The sequence below is a fragment of the Falco rusticolus genome, chromosome 8 (genome assembly GCF_015220075.1).
Source record: "Falco rusticolus isolate bFalRus1 chromosome 8, bFalRus1.pri, whole genome shotgun sequence".
NCBI classification, from domain to species: Eukaryota; Metazoa; Chordata; class Aves; order Falconiformes; family Falconidae; genus Falco; species Falco rusticolus.
Window position 1 is genome coordinate 42,840,100 of NC_051194.1, and position 23,337 is coordinate 42,863,436.

The 23,337-nt window shown below is 36.0% G+C and overlaps 1 protein-coding gene across 5 annotated transcripts in view; it reads right to left on the reverse strand.

Moving 5' to 3' along the window:
• Window positions 1-3,202: 3,202 nt before the first annotated feature.
• The window catches only part of TTC21B (tetratricopeptide repeat domain 21B), a 38,168-nt gene continuing 18,033 nt past the window's right edge, over window positions 3,203-23,337 (reverse strand). For 4 of the 5 annotated variants that reach the window (XM_037398328.1, XM_037398327.1, XM_037398329.1 and 1 more), the window contains 13 exons: window positions 22,788-22,898; window positions 21,803-21,941; window positions 20,176-20,282; window positions 18,633-18,821; window positions 15,441-15,551; window positions 14,250-14,331; window positions 13,355-13,505; window positions 12,745-12,906; window positions 12,144-12,339; window positions 10,146-10,370; window positions 7,680-7,800; window positions 5,345-5,412; window positions 3,203-4,412 (listed from right to left, as the gene is read on the reverse strand). In XM_037398328.1, the coding sequence (XP_037254225.1) occupies window positions 4,335-4,412; window positions 5,345-5,412; window positions 7,680-7,800; window positions 10,146-10,370; window positions 12,144-12,339; window positions 12,745-12,906; window positions 13,355-13,505; window positions 14,250-14,331; window positions 15,441-15,551; window positions 18,633-18,821; window positions 20,176-20,282; window positions 21,803-21,941; window positions 22,788-22,898 (1,740 nt within the window). In that variant the 3' untranslated portion in view covers window positions 3,203-4,334. The remainder of the gene's footprint in view (window positions 4,413-5,344; window positions 5,413-7,679; window positions 7,801-10,145; window positions 10,371-12,143; window positions 12,340-12,744; window positions 12,907-13,354; window positions 13,506-14,249; window positions 14,332-15,440; window positions 15,552-18,632; window positions 18,822-20,175; window positions 20,283-21,802; window positions 21,942-22,787; window positions 22,899-23,337) is intronic. The other variant, XM_037398330.1, reaches the window with a different exon arrangement.

Consider the following 23,337-nt stretch of genomic DNA (forward strand, 5'->3'; position numbering starts at 1 on the left):
CACGGCAGGACACCGCGCCCCCGGCCCGGCCCGGCTAACCCCGGCGCACCCTAGCAGAACCACTTTTCTAGGCAAGCACGCTTTAATGGCGGGCAGAAAATAGTTACCGGCATACAGGTTTGCTCCCAGCTTCCCTGAACACAGCAGAGTCTTCCTCCTTCCACACAAATGCAGCGCAATCACAGCGCTCCGAGGGCGCCCGGGCAGGAGCTGACCCGCAGGCAGTTACAGGGCTCAGCAAACGCGTGGTGCTGATTCTACAGCAGTGACAAAAATGTTCATACCACTATTATAACTGAATTCACCTTCCCCAGGAACGCTTAATGAATATTTTGACCGGAATTAATCACAATGAATATGTCCTGCTATTTTTAGCGTGTTGAAATCCTTCCTTATACCTTTGGAAGCTGTAGCGAGTTCGGCGCCACCCAAGGCAACGCACTGCCCATGGTCACCCTTTCATAGCACAAAATTCAAGTAAGGCAAATTTCGAGTATGAACACTTAGAAAGCTGCCGTTTTCCAGAATAAAGCCTGCATGAACAGGCTTACTTTAAAAAACACCATACTTCAGAACAAGACAGACCACTGTCTTAGCTCCTCTGTTAAGCAACAGCATGTAACAATTAGCAAACCAAGTTTTAGCAGAGATAAAAACATGTAATTTTTGCAGTAATGGCCCAATTCAAAAAGTTTTAAGGCAGGTCAATGTTTAAAAACACACAAATGTAAGGTTCCAATTTTGCTGCAAGATGAAGCAAGGGGTGAATGAAGCCAGAAATCAAAGTCACAGTTGTAAGGAGCCTAAGCTGACAAAATAGCAATCTTACTTTAAAAAGTGGCATAGTCGCAAGCTGATGGAGAAGTACTTGCTAGCAAAATTTTTCCATAATTTCTTCTCCTATTTTTCCCTGTTCAGCATTGTATAGGGAACACACTATGAGGTCTTTATGGTCAACTTCTAAAGAGCCAGAATCCACCCGCACTATCAAGACTTCCCTGAAATGTCTCCTGGACCACTTTCAAAGATAATTAGTTCAGAAAATTTGCAGCAAATTCTGTAACACTATAAAGTCTCTTTGAACTACTCACTCATCTAATGAGTAACAAGATAAAGGTTTAAGTTACTAAATCAGAGCTGCCTCATGTACGAGCCTTTCTGAAAATGGCTGTAGCCACGTTTGAGAAATGACTCACAGTAGTCAAACCTACTCCAAAAATGAGAAAAAATCCACAAATTACTTCTACTACATTTTTCTGTGAGTCTTGCTAGTTTAGTCATTTTAGCTAATTATACTGATTATTTTACCTAATAATACTTTCTAGACCACCTTTCTGATAATGGTGTGACACTGAAAAAAGCAGTAGGGAATTAAAATGGAAATATTATTTAGTATATTGTCACCAGAAATGTTTACATATCCTCCACAAGATATTCCATGCATTCTGTACCTGCAGAAGAAAAGGGAACAAGCAAAGAGAGGAAGAAACACCTAGGGCTTATGCTGCTATGGCTACAAGACCGTTTGATTTCCAGTTTCAGTGAATGAATCAATCAATAGAAACAACAGCTTCACTCTCCTCCTTTATTCACCAAAGGCAAAACTGGAAGATGGGTTGCTAAGCAACACTACACTAAAGACTGCAGCTTGTTGAAATTAGCATTACTGACTCCCCTCTATCCCAGGAGTCTCTTCCATTCAGAACTCTTTATTAAGAAAGAGGCTAATTAAAAAAAAAAAAAAAAGGCAGACTACCAGGACGTGCATTTTTAAAATAAGAAACTGTAAAAGCAGAAGGAAAGCTGAAATTAACACTTTCAATCAGTTACAGAGAAATGAAACAAAGACTTTCCTTTTTCAAAGAAAGTAAAAAAGGATTTAGTAAGGACAGGAAAACTTGAATTGGCTTATATAAACCAAAAGGGAAATGGAAAGGACATTTATTTCTTCTGGGGCTACTATACTAACGTAAGATTCTTCCCTAAAGGACTACTTATAACCACTGTATTTTTTTGTTTTTTTACACTGAAATCCAAAGATATGCCACATTTGCGTTCTTTGTTTTAAAGACCTCATCTACAAAAAGACACTACTGGCTAGATATGCTTAAGATGGCAAATGGGAATGCAGAAATATTTTTACCTGCATGGTATACGAAATTAAACTCTTCACCAAAAGTTAGCCACAAATGCTCAAATACTCAGTTCAATTTCTATCAACTAATTTCTGTACCTTATTATCATTGCCGTGACCAAATCTGTTACCCATCTTATGAAAGGTAATGCCCATCTTATGCTCATGACAAAAACAAAGTAGATGTAGATGCAGGTTAGTCTTGCCTTTTTTGAGAACATCTTGCATCTATCTGTATAAAACTGCCTGGTCTTACTCTAAACTTCAGCTAAATATTACGCCAATGCTACTGAGGAAGTAAATCCACATCTATCCTCTATGAATACTGTACATAAGGAGACATTCCTTCGGCTGTGTACAAAGAAATGTTGTTTTACTAGAGACTGCCTTGGTAAGACCTATGTACTTATTCTTTTAGCAGTGGGGAAAAAAAAAAAAAAACCAGAATCCCGAACAGCACAGTTTAAGAATTCATAGCCTACTGAGCCCCACAGCCCAGCTCCCTTATAGTTTCCCCCAGCCTCAGCATTTTCCAGAACCTTCCATGTTCTTTACTGCACTCCTATACCATCAGTTTTTCCCCAGTCTCCTAAACCTTCCTCCTCAGAGCTCTAACACGCTGCACAACTTGCAGGCAAAAACCAGGGAGCCCACACTGTGCCTGGTATAGTTACGAACACACTTATTGCCGGCGCTCAAACAGAAGGGATAAGGCTGCAGAAAAAGTTTCAAAGTTCCCTAGGGAAGCAGAGGCCGCTTATTTGGGTCTTTTCTGAATTCTATTGTTCACACAAATCTTGTAGAAGTGTTATAGTCCTGAGATACGTTATTAATTTCAGTTTACCTGACCAACAGCTCAAAAAAGTTACTGGAATGCAGAGCCTGGAAACCACCAGTAGGCAGCATCATTGTGTAAGTAATGCATGCCGATCTACTTAGGAAACAAGGATAAACAACCACCCAAGATACAGCACCGAGTTACTGATAAGCAGTATTAGATACAATTATAAAGAGGCTCTCTTTTGTAGCCTTAATATTCAGTTGTCTTAAAAAAAAACCCCAAAAGAATCAAAGTACAGTGACTTTATACAACGTCAACATGGAAAGCTAAAATTATCTAAAGGAGGAAAAGTTATATTAAGAAACGTAATGACTAGTATTGAAAATTCTCTTTTCATGCCAAAAAATTAGTTTTCCAGTCAGATACATACAACAGAAGTGCTGTTTGAAAACAAAATAAAGCAGTGTAACAGTGTTTTCTGTTAGGCAATTGTTTTTTCAAAACCTCTGCATCACTGAGAAAAACCTGATCCTTCTCCTTCCTCTCATTCATTCATGACATGCTGTTGCTCCCTTAAAGATCCACAGGTACATTCTGTATGTGAGACAAGATCATAATCCCCTGTATACAAAACAATTTCTCGATAAAGGTGTTTTACATGGATTAAACAAAATGAGTGCTAACTTCTGCACATACGACTGTACTGCCTACACATACAACTCTGAAAAACTGAAGTCTTTAAATTAGAAGTGCCAAACATTTCTCCTCAGGGAAGTCTGACAGGTGGATAACACCGCATGAGTAGCAAATAAATTCTGCGTAAGACTTGCATGATCTATAAAAACTTTTACTAAGTATTTACATAAGGTCTTAATTTTCAATATTAGATTTTCATTAAGATGCAAGTTTAACTGAGAACAATGTATATAGCTGGTTTTTCAAGATTAAAAAAAATAAAGCATGCTTATAATATACGTAAAAATAAAACCCCATGCTTTAGAAATCTGCCCGTAGTAATAAAGATTACACTGTAATTATGAATAAATGTTTTACATGAACTGAAATCCAGCATCTTAACAATGCACCTGCACTAGATAGCACTCTAAACAACCTAGCCTATTTCAAATGGACAAAACAAAATAGTTTCATGCTTTAAAACATTTTTATAATGCTGATTACAGTGAAACTTTACATAGCACACATGTAAGCAGTATTCTCTCCTGAGAGAGAGTAAATACAATTTCTTTCAGGGCTACAGATTTTTCTTGAAAATAATCCAGATCTCTAGTACAATTAAATTAATAATTCACAATACTTTTATGATGAGATGGGCTCTGTCACTGCAGTATTTTATCCACAGTTTCCAAAATCAGATTAAACAAACAAGTCCATGAACCATAAAAAAACCCCCAAAAACCTTCATGTTCTTAGTGATGCACGGGCCTTGTCAAGTATTTCCTTTCTAATCTTTGGATAGTTTGGATGTGCTTCAAGGACCTGTCAAAAGACAAAACCACCCAAAATTTCTGAAGGGAAAGAATACTGTGTCTGGTTATCCCCCTCATCACTGAGCTTAGCTTACACTTCTGAAACTAAAGTAACGACGTGACAGGTTTGTTTTAAGAATGCATAAATATTTAACTGTGGCTAAAGACTACCATAAACAGGTCAAGAACAACTTCATCAAAGACACCTTGCTTCCCTTTCACGCTGCCCTATAACCTTGGTGCAAAAGACACAGGGGTTAAGGGCTAAAGCCTCTGGGTGGCTTGAAATGTGTGCATTCAGAACAGTGACCGCTGGAGATGCTTCCAAGGTTTTACGCATACTTTCTCTGCAGAGAAAAGCTGCTCTTATGTTTTCACTCCCTCAGGCTTTCTTACTATACTCTACCCACTTCAACTTCTTGCCCTTCAGTTCCCTCCTCTCCCTTACCCTTCCATTCAATTTCCCCCCAAAAGAGAGCGAATGAATTTATTTATTAATACTAATAAGTATTAATTCATAATGTTCACTCTGCTTCTGTAATAGTATCCCTTCCACTTATTCTGCATCTGCTCTATTTGTGCTTGGACCATACAAAGTTAATACTGGAAGTTATTTTCTAACTGTGTTCTGATATTAACATTTGATTAACTTCTTTAGCTATACTTCTGTATGGATTTACCAAGTTGCAAGCACAGGCCCGAAAGAAGGTGCTGCCATTTGAATCTGCTTTCACATACGACAGCCAGCTACTTTTTCTCTTATTTACCTGGTGGGAGCTCAGGATAAAGCAAATTATATAGAGGATATTTAATCAAACTTATTAAACAGGGCATCTTTCTGACATTAAACCATATAATGATCCTTTTTTGTTTAAATTTCTAATATATGTGAAAGAATGTTGCTACAGTAGACAGAATATTAAGTACATATACAAATCCTACCTTATGACAAACATTGATTGCATCAACATATCTCTTTCCTTTCAGGTAATTGAAAGCCAGCTTGTATCCTGTAAGTAAAAGGCCGGGGGTGGGGGGGGAAATAAGGCAACAATTTTAGTTTCTGTATTGAACAAAAATATCACATTCAGATTCATTTTCATCACCACATATCTCTAAAGTTAGCATTTTTTTTTGTAGTATTCTCTCATCTAAGCATGTAGAGATCAAAATTTCTACTGAAAGTCACTTCAAGTAGTAAATAAGAGCCCGTTACACGCTGATAGCTATATCTGGATCAAAAGAAGATGTTCTGGAGAGCATGTGTTACTACAGGGAATACATAATAGTTGTCCTCTTTCAATTACTATGGTACCCCACAGTTTCTCACTGTGATCTACAATACACTGTCCCTTTGTAAAGGCCATTATTAAAGAAAAAAAAATAATCACGATAGCAACAACAAACTGGGAAACTGAAATGCTATTCTGTTCCACCGTCAGTAGACCACAATAAAAAAACCCCTCACACAAAATGGCTAGCCGCATAGCAACGTGTCAGCCTGATACTTTCAACACAAAAAGTATAGCTCAAGTATATCAACCCAGAGAGGGATCAGGACTGAGGGGAAAAGAGATTATAAACATGCAATTTCCAAAATATTAAATTTTAAATCTTTTCTTTTTAATGAAATTATCCTTACTAGCAAACAAGTACATGGGATCCAATACCAGTTTACAGTTTTACTTGCCAGATGCAGTTTGTGCTGCTTTAACCATTTTAGTTTTGACACATGACAATTCTCACAATGCTGTATGCAAAACTAGAAAACAATATACACATAGTACCTTCAATGTCATACTCTCTGTATGCAAGATCGTTCCACAGTTTAAACTTCACTAAGGCATTCTCCTGTCTAGACACCAAATGATTTTGTAATTTAATTCCTATCCTCTAGTGGGTTTCAAAATAGCAAAAGAAGTCTTTATCTGTGTCCTCAAGAAACCATAGTTTTTTACTATTAAAACCTCTTTCTAATATTTATTTGATCAACAACTGTAACACCTTAGCCAAGATATTAATGGGTCAGTCTACAGAGGCAGGAACAACTAGTCCAAACTCATACTTCGATACCTAGAGATTTTCCCATATAACCTAAGTCAGATGTCAGTCATTTTTATTTTTATTTTGATATCCAAGTCCTCTTTTGCTTTGACCCTCCTAATTCTTTGACTCACAGCACATAGGGTAACGTCTAGTTTTGGCAATCCATACATGCACATGCATTTTTATATTGTTAAATGTGTTACAAAAACAGAAGCTAAACCAGAAGTCATTTAATTCCATTAACAAAACACTACTTTAATCTACAGACTGTATTAGATAAAATCATGAACCAAGCCATTGCAGCATCCATGAGTTACAGTTAAAGAAACGAAATGTATGGCAGTTCATATGCATAACAGTTACAATCTTGTTAAAAAAGCCCACTGGTTTTCCAGTTGATGCCGAAGGTGCTCTCACCCCAACACTAAAAAAAACCCTAGAGGACAAAAAACCCAAGGGCACAGGTTACCAACAGCAAGCAGCATGCATTTTTGAGAGGCCACAAGCATAGCCCAAAACCTGGAACAGGATTTGTGTAAACCACCAGCCTTGGGACTTAGAGGCAGACTCTAGGCGTTGAGTAAGGAAGGGCATTTTATCTTATGTATCCATTTCATAAAGGGTTTCCTATATTAAATTAGTCTAAAAATGTGACAGTTTAGTGTAGACTTCTATTAACCATCCAAATCATAACCTCAATAGTATTCCAGGTTTCCACTTTTTAAACCATATATAGAAATTTAAATAATTTTAAAACTCCTTACTCGCGTATATAAAACCTTATATCCATATAAATACATAATTTGTCTGATTATCAAAATGCAAGAATTAAATCAATGATCTGCCACCATAAGATATATATTGGGTATTATAAAAGGTCCTCTCCTATAAACAGTACATACCGTATTATTATAAAAACATTATTAAAAATCAATGCTGTACTTACAGAGAAAGTTGTTCACAAAGAGCAAACTATAACTTTTTCAGACCAAATCTCGTTACTAAAACAGTAAGCAGAAACTTCTTAAGTATCATAAAGCTGCTACCTCTTGCCACAGGGGCTTTCCAAGTGAATGTTAAGTACACCTTCACACATCTGTGGTTTTTAAGTAAGGAAAACCAGTCATACTCTGTCTCTACAGAAAATTAAAAGGAGCCTTTGCAGTAAAGGACAGCTGTTTCATTCCTACTGCACTGCCTGAGATCATACTTAGAGGTTACGTATACATGCCTATTGTTGGATTTGTTTGGTTTCCATATTTCCAGGCCATCTCGTAATTTATTGCTGCATCCTTATATGCTTGTTCCTTTTCCATTATGTATCCCATGTATTCATAAGCCTTGCAGCATGACTGCAAAATATAAATATTAATTCAAAATTTTATTTAGGTAAGCTTATATATAATAATACTGACAGCTTAATTGCTTAAATACTTCAAATCTGTACAACTGGAAAGCATAAGTGATACTTGTACTAACACTGATAACAAGATAATCTTGATTTAAAACATTTGTAATACAAATCAGTTATAAGGAATTCTGCACAGCAAGCTCTTAAGTTGCTCTAAGTACAGAGTTCATCACTGCAAGTACTCCTTCAAAAACGTTTAGAGCCTCCAGGATATCTGTAGATACCTCTCTCAGTTAATAACAACCCTATGGCAGCTGTGTTTCAAGTCCAGCCAGAAAGTGTTATATCTTCCACAAATATTGTTTAACTTTTTCTTAAAAAGGAATTTTCATAGCCTTATTTTTAGAAACTCTTTTACATCATAATTTTCCACTTAAAACTAAAGACAGACACAAATATTCTGAAGAGAACACCAAGCATTAAATATTTCATTTTGTACAACTCCCAAGTGGCAGGTTCCAAGCATCTGAAAGGTTACCAAAAACTGTTAAGCGCTACATAAAAATACTAGCCTTGCTTCTCTTACGCATAGATATAAATACATTTAACTCCGTAATAAAAGTTAGCGTGAAAGATACAGTAATTCATACAGAAATCTTACATTTAGTACATAAAGCAGGAAAAATAAAATTACAAAAATAAGAGAAACCCTAACTGCTATATGCCCTTACTGTGAACAGCTTATATTATCATGCTGCCAATAAGTTAAATATTTTCAAGCGAAAAATGAGGCTTTTATGAAAATATGCACCTTTTTTTACAAAGGCAGAGCAAAGAAATGCTGATATATAAATTACATTCCACCTTTAACTTCACCATTTCCCATTAGGCTTCCAAAATCTACTGATAAAAAGCTTTCAAATCACAGCATACTGGGATAAGCAGTATGGGAATGCCTCAAAGATGAGGATAAAAATATATTTCCCTTCTCACTTGTTATAAACAAAGCAAAAAGTTAAAAATCAAGAAGAGTAATCAGTAAGATTCCCCAGTTTCATAGAAACAGTCTGCTCATTGGGGTCTCACTAACCTTAAGATCAAAACAAACCCAAATTACAAGACAGTAGGCTTTTATGAAGTTTTCACTCAACATATTTACTTAAATCATGTGTGTATATGTGTATGCCCATCTCCACATCATTCAATTCTGACTGCTAAAAATCCTAAAAACTAATCCATCACAACAGCATGTTTTCTCAGTCTAATCAAATCTTCCAAATGAGAGAATACCATGCAAAATATCATCTTGAGAATTAACAAGGTATTTTAAGCTCTAAAATATTCAACATCTATTTGTTTATTACAATTCCTTTCAGCTACTTAGCATGCAAGTTGGAGAAAAGCCAATATCCTCACTGTGCTGTTTTGTAAAGGAACTGGAGTGGCAGACTTCTAATTTGCCATCCTCCTTCCTATCAAGCAGAGCTTGTTTATCTGAGTTCCTCATGGGTCTCTTCAGAAGAAAATAAATTACTTGGTAGGCTAAGTTTTTAAGGCTGCTTGGGAGTTTCTGCAAAATAAATGTCCTTTGTGGTATATACCTGCTCAACAGACGATCTATTTCAAGATAGGTCTCATTGTGGGAGAATAACTTGTGTTTATCCTTCAGTGGTATGGATTTTGCAACTTCCCTTGGACATCTGGACAAGTGTGGAACTGACTTTAAGGTAGATTTTTTTCTTAAATAAATTCAAACTAATTTTCTGTAAAAATGAAATTGAGTACATCCTATTATGAGAAGCATCTCTGCAAAAGTACATGATACTATTACACCAAGAAGTGTTCTATCTGCCTCTTAATTTTATATTCAGGAAAAAAAAAAAAAAAAAAAAAAAAAAAGAGTACAGGTTCAAAAATGTCTACCTCTCAAGGGAGCTGCAGAAGTGTGACTGAATAGTGAACCTCACCTTCGATACTGATAAATTCAGAAAAAGAAATACATAGTATCAAGTCCTTTTCTAAACCAAACGTGTGCACTATAAACAGTAACCTGGCCTGCAACATAGTATCTATGGAAGACTAGCCTAGTGGACGTGCCTCATGTTAAGGAAAGTGAAATGTATAGATGGAGAAAATGTGACCAGCAAAAAGGGACAAAACGAAAAATAAGCACAAGTATAGAGCTGCTGGTTTCCTGGCTTGTTTTGATCTACTTCTCAGTAAGTGAAATACCAGGCAACTGCAAAAAGAAATACAATTTGAAATCATATTCCAGAGCAAAACTAAACATTTAGATGAGTTAAAATAGGTGGTTACTAAGGTTACTTTTAACGTGCACTCACTTACCCTATTATGACGAAGGCATCGTTTTAATAATTCACCTGCCATATCATATTTTGCAGATTGAATATATATATCTGCAAGCAGAAGCCAACTCTTCTCAAACTCCTCTGCATCAATGGGATTCCAGCTCATTTTTGAGATCCGTTTTAACTGATTTCTGGCTCGTGGGGTCTGTTTCAAGATCATGTAGGCTGTAGCCATTCCCAAAAGTGCTGGTATATGATCCTTCTACAATAAAAAGCATAGTGACTGCAGGGGTGTTTTTTTATTTTGCTTTTAACTTTTTTTTTTTTTTTTTTTTAAAATAAGACTTTCACCAGGTGTCTGAATACTAAACTAAAAGCTACACTTCAGGAAACAAAGATAGATCACCCAGTTTTACAACACATTTTCCATCTAGTGCTATGATTATTTCTGTGAGACTAATCATGATAAATATCACATTAAATAATTAAAAGGCTGAATGTAAGTTTGGGCTCAAAACAATCTTCAGACAGGAAATGCTGAAAACATCCACAAGTATTTAATTTCAGCAAGAACCATTCTGATGCCACTAAAATCTATCCTTCTGACACACAAATAAATACTTCAGATAGAAACTGAACTCACTTGAAGTTGCAATGCAAGTCGTATTTTCTACTTTTAGAAGCACCTGTTAGACGTCAATAACAGAGACACCAATTCGTATTATTAGGTTTACGGCTCCTACAAATGTAAGTCCAAACTGCCTATATCCAAAAGCTACATATAACAAACAGCATTCTTAAAAGCCACCATTCTACGCAAAAGCCTCAAGCAAGCAGTAAGTAGTGCAGCAGCGAGTGTGATTTTTAAAATCCTGCCTTTATTAGAGCAGTGTATATTTGAGAATGGGGCTTGCATCCCAAAACTGCTTCCTGAATACAGACAGTAGTTCCATCAGCAGCTAACTTAAAAGCTTCTTTTTTCCCCTCAGTGTTCCTTGCTTAGTATTGGTATTCTGCCTCTTCGTAGGGTTGTGCTGTAAATAGGCTTGCCATAGTGAGTTTAAAGAAAAATAAATAAACCTGACCCCACCAGAAATCCCTCTCCCACATAATGATCAGCTTATCCTCCCTGCCCTCCCTCAATAGTCACACCCAGCACGGATCATGAACTCTGAAGAGATTAAAACTGTGTATTTTATTAACTCGAGAGAAGACTAAATAGACCGAAGCATTCTTCCTGCTGGAACTGTCACCATGTGAAAAACATTCAATATTCACAGGACCTCATATCAATTCTGAGCAGGACTCTGAAGCCAGTACTGGAGGCAGAGGGCCACCTTGTCTGCTATTCAATTCCCAGAATTGCTTTACATTAAAGATAAGCATCAGTATACTCAGCTCAACAAAGGAGCAGTTTACTACACAGTTAATGGGTAGTAGTAACTTAAGTATTCCTTGGCCTTCCGGTGGACTAAATGTTGAAAGGTGCTGGTAACAAGAATATGTTACTAATCCTAAAGCTAATGACTACAAGTAGCTGTAAAAGAATGAAGATTCCCATCATAAGGATGGATTTTAAGCAGACGGATAAGCACGCCCTGAAATCTAAATTCTGTCAAATTGCCATGAAGTACATGAAGGCAGCTTATATTTAATTGTTTTTCTTTACAGAATGAAGGTACTGCATAGACTTATATCATCAGACACACTGCTGGTGAGACTGGGAATTAAAAAGCAAACCAAACAGCCAATTCACATTTCAGTAACTGGCAGCATTAGCATTTAGTTGAGTTATAAATTTGCAATCCAACTGAAAACCTCCAAAAGATGTTATTCCAGCCCAGTTGGCTGTTTTGTCTTTTTTTCCAAGTTTTACATAAAATATTCTTTAATAGGAAAAAAAAACCAACCTTAGAATGAATACGACTAATACACTCCACTATTCCTGAACATAAATTGTGAGACTAGTTAAAAAAAACCTAACAACAAGTAGTAAGCGTGAACAAAGACTGATGCAACGAGACAGGTTACTAACCTCAGCCACTACTATTTCAGTGAAAGTGTTCAGTGCTCGTTCAACACTTGATTTTTGTTTGGTTGCCATGAGACAATAATTTTCCATGATTCGCAGTTGGACGTGACCCTGAATGGTCTGAGGCTTGAGTTCTTTCAGAAGATTTTCTGCTGTTCTTACAGCCAACTGCACAGACTCCTGCTTCTCTGTTGAATTACTGTTATCAGAAAGAAAGTGTTCATAAAAGCTTACTTTTTAATATACACCAGATTAATTACAAGTTAGTATCAATTCCATACTAAAAGTATACCAACTTGTACAAATGGCTCCGTTACAGTCATTCAACATTAATTCTCTTCTGTGACAACAGCAATTCCAACCTAATAAGCTGTTTTTACCACTGCAAGTGACCAGGATTTCCAGATAGCGTCTTCTATATTTTCTGCTTCAGACTGACTCATTACAGTCTAGGATGGTCTCTCACAATACATTAAGTCAAATATTCAAAGCATTAGATAAGCTTGAAATTCTAGCAGCTTAAATTTAGGCACATTATTAAGGGGAGGCAGAGGAAGGGGATGACAGAACCACCCAAGCAGTATTTATTTCATATATAACTTACCCTATGTCAGCATCCAGATTTTCAAAGACTTCACCACCCACTGTTTCATTATCTGGGTTCAGACAAATCTCAATCATGTTGTAGACTGCATTCTGTCCCCAGTCACTGTCCTTCCGAGCTTTATTAAAATGCCGTAGTGCATCATTTGGTTCACCTGTATACCTAGATGGAGAATTACAATATTTAAAGCTAGGCAAGTAAAATTTGCTGCCCCAAATCCCACCCAAATGCCAAGAAGAAACCCAAGTATTTAAAAAAAGATTACACACACTGATAAACAGCATACATACTATTGAGAGGAACTTGGTTTTGCAGACTGAAACCAGTCTGATAAATTTAGCAAGAATATCCCTTTTAACCAGCAGGAAATACGAAAGATGTATCTGAGACAGATAAAATAGCTTCATTTCAAAGAGGAGCTCATTGGAAAGTATTTCAGAAGAGAAAAGGAGACCTTTCCTAAGATCCTAGTACCTCAAGTAGAGTAGCACTGTATTACTTCTTGCTTACTTATCACACTACAGATAGCACCTTTGAATGATAATGGATGACAAGAAAGCTAATTTAAATACGGACTACATAAATATATCTTAACTATAATTGCAAGTACCAAAGATAAAGTCCTTTGCAGTAGTGAAATCCTGGTTCAAGCTTTGTTCTGGAAGAATGTTTTTCAGCCATTAAAAGAAATCTTGGGACTTCTTCTAGTTTCCCAGCTCTTCTTAATAGGTCAATTAATCGCGACAGGGTTGCATAGTTATCTGAGTATATAAATAATTAGATCATTGTAATTCTAGTTATTTGCTGTATGAATAGCTTAAAAAATAAAGATCTCTGCTTGTTTTGTTCACATACATAAGCTGTATATGGTGTAATACACAAGGCATATTACACAGTAAGCACAGATCAAGCATGAAGCTATCAAGTGGTACTTGCAGTACTGCTATAAGAGCCTGTATAAAGAGAAGTACACTTCACTTTCCAAAGCATTCAAACAAAAATATTCGCTGTACTCTCATGACTTCTTTCACAAAGTCCACTAGAAAGCTTTACATTCATTAATGTACTATTTTAATCGATTTTAGTAACTTTCTCCCTGGTCAAAATTTGCAAATTGCTAGGAGAAACTGATTCTTGTCTGTGGTAAGTTTCCTTTATTAATTTTGAAATGAAATGCTAGCTTTGTGTTCATGCACTTGATATCTTAAACACAAGAAAAAGCGTTTTACAGTCACAAGTAAATAACACCCTAGCTATATTTGGCTCGAGGCAAACAACGCACATTACATTGCAGTGAAGTAAATTACTGCATCTACAAGAAAAAAATTTCTCATCTTCTCCTCCAATAGCTTTATGTTTTTACATACAGTAAGGGTCTTTGGTTTTCGTATCTATTACATCATAAATAGCATATTTTGTTGTTAATCATGCAATGATATTTATCCTTCCACCTCATTAGAACTATGTATCAGAAAGAATTAAAAATACCGCTGCTAAATATTCACCTGGCTTGCGTTCTAGGAGCTGTTGGAAATGAAAGATAGCTTGTTCATAATCTTGCTTCCTGAACATGAGATCAGCCATCATCTACAATATTGACCAATTTAGAGGAAACAAAACAAAATACTTTTAGTCGTGGTTTTATAATGAACACTAGTTCTGCAAAGTGGGGAACTGAAACTATAGGTTTAAAATGCTGCAGGAATTGCACGAGAAGTAAACTGAGTTGGTTTTTTCATTACTCTGGAAAACAAACTCTCTCTATACAGACAGAATAATAACGAGCAGGTACAGGCTCATAACTCAATTGTTCACCTAAGGTAGAAACTGTAAGAAATAAACACTTTGATGGAGGTTTAAAATGTGTTTGGCTTTACTTGTATAGCTTTACTGCTAATTTATTTCCCATAAATGCAGATTAAGCACATAGAAAAACAAAGTTAGTTTAAAGTTAGGGGAAAAGAAAGATGATAGCCCACTTCAGCAGTAGAAGTAAACCAAATTATTTCATTTCAGTTTCTCTCCACTGAGAGGTAGCTAGTAAACAGTAAATTTACTAACAATATATTAAAAGTGCCATTACCCCTGTTCTTCCACCATAATAGGATAAATTCCAGATATTAGACTGCTGTGAGAAAATAGCTTATTCCAATCTTAAAATCATTTTGCTCCTAATGTGTTAAAGCAGAAGTTGTCAGCGTACTGAGCTGTCTTTTAAGCTAAGTAGTATACGAATCCTGTATGGAGAATCTGCACTGTGATTGGAAATGGTTAAGTAGGAATACGATGTAAGGATGTAAAACCACCATAAGTACATAGTTCTTTTCTTCTGGAGTTTTTTTTTTTTAGATACTTGCTTTAATATTACTGTGCTGGAAAAATAACTTCTTCCCTGACCGTTAGTCAATTGTTAATAAAACATGCGTTAAGCCATGCTTTATCAGTATTACAACTACTACTTTCAAAGATACATTTTTGCATTGAGATAGAACAAAGGGTACAACAGCTAGAAATTTAATATTGAATCATTACCCAGCATAAACAGAAAAACATCTTGTTGCAATGGATTTTTCACATGTTTTTTTGAAATCACAAGCTGCAGGCCTTCTTAAAAGTAGTATTTTATGGATCCATCACACTGCAGAGACACAAACTTCAGAAAACTTCTGATACAGCATTAGTATAACACCACATACCATGGTTGCTGCTTCATTATCTTGGTCGTTCTTCAGTAGTAAGGAGCACTGATGTTGACAGGCATCAGTATCATCTTGTGCAAGATATAAACGTGCAAGTTCCAACATTGCCTGTATATTAAAATATTTAACTATATGTAATTCAAAGACCAAGAAAGCTAGCTCAGTTCTACAAGTATCAACCTGATATTTCAGAGCCTCAGGAAAAATTTACTTCCCTTCTAAAGAGAGCTTTCTCTGCTGTTTCCTGTGGACTCTTGGTCAAGTAATTTGATTCATTTCCATTCCCTCACCTTTAAAACAGAGAAAACTTTTCTTCTTGAGAGAGATATTCTGGAGGTACATTGAAAACAGAGCTGCTCAGATAGTTTTGCTCTGAAGATTACAGTATTTTGGTAAGAATAACTTGGAAAAAAAAAATGCAAGTAGTTTAAAATTCATTGACAGAAGCAAATACCTTATTAACATTCACCAATTAGCATTGGAATATAAGGAAATTCCAGCAGAAACTGTTTTCTTATTTGCATTTCCAAACCTACCACATTAAGACTGTGTGTGGATCCATTTCTGAAAAGCAATCGTGGAATAAATATTAACAAACTGAAATCTACATAAGCATGCATCCTTAAGGCTGAAGTCCCATCAGAGACTATTCTGAATAAAAGGCCACAGAAAAGTTTATGAACACAAGTTGCCACAGATTTAATCAAGTTCCCATTGAAGCAAATGGGAGTTAAACCAATCACAAAGTAAAATTAGCAGTAGAAAAAACAGTAAGCAATGACACTCCCACTTAGTTTTACATGGTGTTTTGATTTTGTTTTCAGAAAGGAGATTTTTATAACTGTACTGCAATTCTCTCTCTGGTTACACTTGTGAAAGGCACTTCTAAATCAAAATAGTGTTTTGAACATCCTGTTCAGAATATGAAGGCTACTTGCATAATATTTAACAACTGTTTTCTTCCTACTTCCTGTTATTTACATATTCAAACATATACTATATAATTATGAAACAGAAAAGCAGGTGGGTAAGCTTTGAAATGATATGGAGATAGCATCCATGTAAAAATTTTAATTATGAAAGTTTTCTTCAAGCCACTGTTCTTATGTGCATCACATAGTGGAAGACCAAAAGGCAGCCTGTTAGTCAAGGAACCCTTCCTGCCCCGGGGCAAGTCAGAGAAGAATGCTGGTTAAACTGGACTTCTATACTAGATTCTACTGACTGGAAGTGGTCTCTGAATTTTCAACTCCACCCCAAAAAATGATACTGTAAAATGATGTGCTTAATGCAGTCTGTGATCCAGTTCAAGTCTGCATCTGCAAACTGCACTGCCTCTTACACGTCAGAGAAATGAGGTTGGGTATTACCTACCAGATTTGACTATGTAAAACGAAACAACAAAACATAAAACTCTTATGACATGGACTGCAATATCCTCACATTTAGCTGAATAATTCATTTAATGCAACATTTCAAAGCTGGTTTGGGTTACTTTAGCTAGAATACAGGGGACTTTGTTCTGATAAAACAAGGTACAAAGCTTCAGAGGAATTTCCAATACTTCCATATATAGTTTTAAGGAAAACAGATTCTGTGAAGAGATCAAAAAATATGCAGATGTTTAACAGCTCAAAGTTATATTTTGTAGTCTAAAATAATTAAATTCTAACCTTGTGGTAGCAATGTTTTTAAAAACAAAGGGAAGAAAACAAGTTGAAATCTACTGAAACTATAGAAATGAATGAGATGACTCATACTAGTTGTGGGTAACCAAAAGTATTTTGCTATTCAGTACTCTAAGCAGAGAAAAAGTTCTTAATCAGAAATTTAGTCTTAGATTTTCTAAGATGTTATTGTATTCTGTATTGTTAGTGAAATAGGATTAAAATAAGAGTCTCCAGTAAGTGCATCTAACAGTACAATTCAGTACAAATGTCAGCACACAGCATTATCCTGCAACAATGGGAAACTCTCAATAGGATGATTTTTAGCAGGAATTGAAGGGAAATGTCATGCTGGTATTTCAGTACTAGTGTGAAAGAAAAAAACCAACCCCAAACGATAAAGGGTTTGACACTGAATTACTGGGATGGCATACCACAAAAGCCATAGCTCTACCAGAACTATGACAGGCAGTCTCCTGGGTATTAACAGTAGAATGGGGAAGTCACTCTCTTTAGAAGGTTTTAAGGATGTTTATTCCTCTCCCAAATTATTTTTCTCCATCATCATTTTGACAAGATGCCTTGAGGAATACCTGTCTCAAAGATGCTGAAGTTGTAGCTTTAGGAAGGACCTAGACTCTTGAAACCTCAAAACACAAATTCAAGTATTAAAACCAGGCAATATGTGGATAATTTAGCAGCTGGTGAATCTAATAGCTGTGCAAGAAGCAGCAGCAAACTAAGAAGTCTTCACATACACCTAAACATACAACATACATGCTAGAAAATCATAGAAATCTGACAAAAGTTATACTTGTTTGTTTTTAATCTAAAAAACCCACTGAAGTTGACACAATTTTGGTGCTCATTATAAATTTCTTAGCCTTTCACTTCTCCCTCTCTTATCTCCAAAACCCAAGGCTGTGAAAGAGGAGGAGGAGGAGGAAGGGATAAAATAAGCTCAAATTTACCAGCATTTATCAACAGGCAGATTTTTGGGAAAGAGATAGTGTAGTGAAGAAAGCAGCAGTGCAAAAATCACAGCTCAAAACCAGCAAGATTTTGTGACTAAAATCAGAATTCTTCTAAGTCCAGTATAAAAGTCTAAAACTGCTGAAACAGACACAGAAGAGAAAGAAATTGTCTGAACTGACCAAAATCACTGGCACTTCATTCCAGAGGACAAGCAGCAAGGAAGACTGTTTCAATCTCCAGTACTACCATGCTGTAACTTACACACCCTCAAATGGTACATGAGGACAGGCTCACTATATGATCTAACAGTCATCTCTTGAGTGCATGCAGTCCCACTTGAATCAGGAGTTTGTGTAAGAGAGAAATCAGCAGTACATACAACTATTTTATCATTATAAGCAATGAAAAGGAGAGAGTTCAAGGTTCTCTGTATATCATAATGCAGAAATAATTGCAAATCTACACTGTGGATAATTGGAAAACTGTATTGCTAGATACGAAAATTGAATGGAAAAAACAATGCAAAATAGTCCAAGGGAGAACTGACCTTGTTATCAGTTTCACAGTGAACAAGAGCTTCTTTGTAAAATTTAATTGCTTTTTCATAGTTTCGCTGGGCTGTAGAATGTTTTGCAATCTCAGCACAAATTTCAGCCGCTAACTGTTTCTGTGCAGGAACTGCATCCAGCTGTTCTACTTGAGCCCGTTTAAGCACTCTGGCTTGTAATTCTCGAGCCTCGTGTGGGGGAAGGAGTGAACAGTCAAAAATTTTCAAAGAAATGAGTTATATATAATCTACTTTAATGTAATTAAAATTTAAAAGGTTCTATAAAGACACTATGTATTTTATAGATGAATCCCCTCAAATAATAAAGTCTCTGCTATAAAAAAAAAATAAAAAAAAAAAATCAATGATAGCAAACAAAACAGTCCCCCCCCAATATCTCTCCCCCAACCACCTGTCTCAAACTGTCTTGCTTCCACAAAATTCACATTAAAAACATGCTGAATAGCACTCTAGTGTTCCAACACTTTCAAGATGGAATCCCACGCTTTTTCTAAAATACTCCTTATGAGAATTGCATGCCAATCCAATACTGTATAATTCACACCTTGTAGAACATAACTTTGAGATGATCATACATACAGCATTTTGTGAAATATAAGGAACAGAACATTAAAGCAAAAAGCTGGGGAGGGATCCAGTTTACGCCCTGTGTGCTTGGACAAAAGGGTGGTGTGAACATATTTATTTAATACTCCATTTAAGGAATATTTAGGTCGAATACATCCATCTGACAAAAGATGCCACATTTTTATCGATCTAAATTTTTCCCATGTTTATTTATAACTAACATCCTCCCCAATTCAAATGGTTATGTTCCAATTTATAACCATTAGCAGAGTTCTAATCACAAAAAATGCTGGTACAAGATATCACTGAACAAAGTGCATAATTTACATAATTTACTTTTCTTGTTGGTCAGAAGATGCTACCAAGGCTTACTGCTCCTGTAACAGAGTGGAAGTATAATGGAAGAATGTATTGACCTAACCTGTTGTCAACCTTTGTTTTAGAAGAAAGCATCTTCTAAAATCACTAGTGTCCAACTCTGCTCTTTCAAGCATCAGTCAGTGATAATACTCAAGTCCGGAATGTATAGATCTTATTCTTGTTATTTAAAATAAACAGTGATACAACAAAGCGACAGGTAGCCAAAGAACAATCTGGCACAGCTTTCAATGAGCGCTGTTCAATGCTGACCTAAAGATATGTAACCTAGCTGTCCCCATGGTTAATTTTGGTTTTGCCTGCTGTGCTAAAACTATGCTCCACACACAAATGAAGGCATAGTACAAATGCAGGCTTCCAGTAAAAGCCTGCACTCTTATCTAGAATTCAAGTAACACTGCTTACAAAAAGCTTAGACTTTCTAACCAGTTACGTTCTTTACATTTTGCACCAGCCACTGGTGCTTTATCCCCACCACGTATTCGTTTTCCTCATTCACAAGCATATTATCGTTAGCATCTGGGATAAACGTGAGGACATTGCAAGCTTTCATAGGGTTTTTTGTTTTCCCCTTTACCTGTTGTAATGAAACAACAGCTTCATCAATCTTCTCCATTTTGCTGTAAATTTTTGCCAGAAGCACCTGGTAACGTCCATCTTCCATCAGAGAAGACAATTCATTAACTGTAAGAATTACATTAAACAAACATTATTCTTGTAATAACTGATCCTGGTAAAGTTAAATTAAAGATGAAGCTCTCCACATACTCCAGGCAAGAACTTAAACTAAAAGTTTACTGCTCAGTCTTATGCATTTAGGATTGTGATTTGACTTGGTGTGTTGTTAGTGGACAGAGCAAACATTACAACCTACAAACAGAGTGAGATTTAAGCCCAGAGACATGAAAGATGCAAAAGGAATTTTTAAAAAAAGAAAACAAAGACGACGACTACCTAAACTATTTGCATTCTCAGAAACATGAGAAAACTTTTGATTTAAGTGGACAGGAAATAAAGCCACTCCTGACACTTCTTGTCTAAATCCTCCTCAAAGTCAATGAAAAATGTCCAAATGGATTCTGAGTGCTACTGTACACCCAAAAAGCATAGGATTATTTGATGAAATTTCTAGTCAGACCTCAAACTACCTTTCTTTTGCTAGAGTCAGGAACAGACATTAATATAGTTAACTAAGTATTTCAGTACCTACTCAAAAAGTAGCAAGCCACTTTTGAATAATGGTTAAAATATATATGCATAAAATGAAATTTGAAGAATACAAGTTCTCCCTGGCTTGTATCCATTTAAATCTATTGATAAAGTGGTATCTTAAGCACAGTTCCACATTAACACATACAAGCCACCAAAAATCCATGTTTTCTAAAATCATGTTTTATCTTTATTAAATCTTAAAAAATTATATTGAGCTGTACTATTAGCAAACTGTCTTCAAAGTGCTGACATGGTTTTCTAAATCAGAGATTAGGCCACGCAGCCAACTGTGTGAGATCATTCCTTCCAGTACATTTCCTATATTTCATTTTTCTTTAACAAGCAAAGGATATTTTAGCATTTCTAAAAAAAATATTAAATCATTCAGTAATTTTCCCAATTGTCCTGGTTTCACCTCCAGCCAGCAACTAAGTACCACGCAGCCACTTGCAAACTTCACCCAGTGAAAGCGAGCTATAACCTCTACTCTGCCACCAAAGGGATTGAGAGAAATGCATTAGCAATTGCAGCATACCACTTTGCTGCCTTTGACTCCAGCTGATACTGAAGTTCTAGCATGTCTGTCCAGCATGGCAGCTAAATGTGAAGACATTGCCATCTAGGATACTGGGTAGCATTTATCACCTAAACCACCATTCCCTAACAGCAGGAATGACTCATCTAATCATGACAAATCCAGAATCAGAATCGTTTGGTAGCAGAGAAGAGAAAGAACCTTGTGTGGAGCTCTGCTGTTATATTTACTGACTTCATCTATCACAGATCTTCCAAGTTTAGAAGTCTTGGCAAAAGCACCTTTAAATGTAAGTGAAGTTTATATCAGAATGCCTTTCTCATTTATCACTTAATGGTTTCCTGTGTTTTAAAGTTCAATAAAAAGTTTATACGGAATTGGTTTATTCCTTAGAATCACATAGAAAACACAAACAACAGTAGAAATTGTGTAATTTGTAAATTAGTAGCATTCCTACCAGGCTCATGATCTAAAGCTTGCTGAAGTATTTTTTCTGCCCTTTCATACTGCTTCAGTTTCATTAAAAGCTCAGCCAAATCATACCAAAGGAAATTCTGTTGACCACTTTTCAATGTAGCCTCATAAAAACCAATTGCCTAAAAAAAAAGAAAGAAAAAAAACCATCAAAAAACCTATTATTTAAAGACAAACCTTAAAGACAACAGCCTTGCTACTTAGGTATTTAATGACATGCTGCTTAGAATTTTCCCTGCTTTCTTAATTTCTCTTGTAACCAAAACATTCCTAATAAATACTGTATTAAAAAGATGTTATTTAGTTACAAGTTGAGGCTTCCAAAAATGTAATGGCAAATAAAAGATAAACAGAATAACTAGAACCCACGTTCTCATAAACATGCATTTACATAGCCTAACCATGTGATCACTTTCTATCTTTAACAGGATCACTGCCAATCATATTTCATATACTGAGCTGCTTGTAATACTGACCTAAACAGAAGCAAGGGAAAATCCTAGCATTGCAAACACCTAACAGCATTTGGACGCACACTCCAGTAGTTTGAGGTTGCCCAAATAAAATCATTAGCTCCTGCAAGTTTCCCCCAAACATTTTCTTCTGGCTTTCCTACAACAAGAAGTTAAAAGCCTCTATTACCATTCCCCAGTGTTGAGGCTAGGAGATGTAACAAGACTGGGTCAATGGGACTTAATTAAACATGGTTTTGAGCGCAGACCCAAAACGACAAACTGCAAGTCACCAGGACAACAATTCACCAGGCTTGTATTCACCAATGTGTAACTGTGCCTTTGGCCAGATACTTTGGAACGGAGTCTAAACTTACTTTCAGGATAAAAAGTCTGTTTAGCACTTTAGAGTGAAATGCTTCAGCTACCCACTTGAAAACAAAATCAGGTGAAGCCCATGTATTGACAATAACGAATACAACACTTGATTAGCCTAATAGAGTACTTATAGAATACCTGTGAATAGTTATGTGTTTTGATTAGGGCTTTTCCAATTTTACTTGCTACAGCTGGATCATTTGGATTTTTCTTCAAAGCCTGCTTGTAGACTTCTATGGCTTCATCAGGCTTCAACATAAAAAGACAGAAAAACAGAAGTCAAAGATTAAGATTAAAAGTGTATGAAAAAACCAAAATCTGGTAACACCTCCAGGAATGACTGCCAAGTACTGCTGGTTGATGAGCTACACCACTTCTGAGAGAAGAATGGTCACTATGAAACAAAGTAGTATAAAGCCCATGGAAATTTACATTCCCATGCTAAAACAGAATGTGGAAAGAATTTGGCAAACAAATGAGTTTGAATTAATCAGATTCTTTTTCCACTGAAATTTCTCTACTATTTTCACTAGTTAAACTCAGGCAAGCTTATTAACTTTGTTGAATGATCATCCATTTCTCTCTAGCCATGTTACAGCACATCTAAAATTCCCTTTTGCGTTATAATTCCTCACCAAGGAAAAAAACTAGGCACAAACATTAACAAGGAAACAACCATTAATCGCCT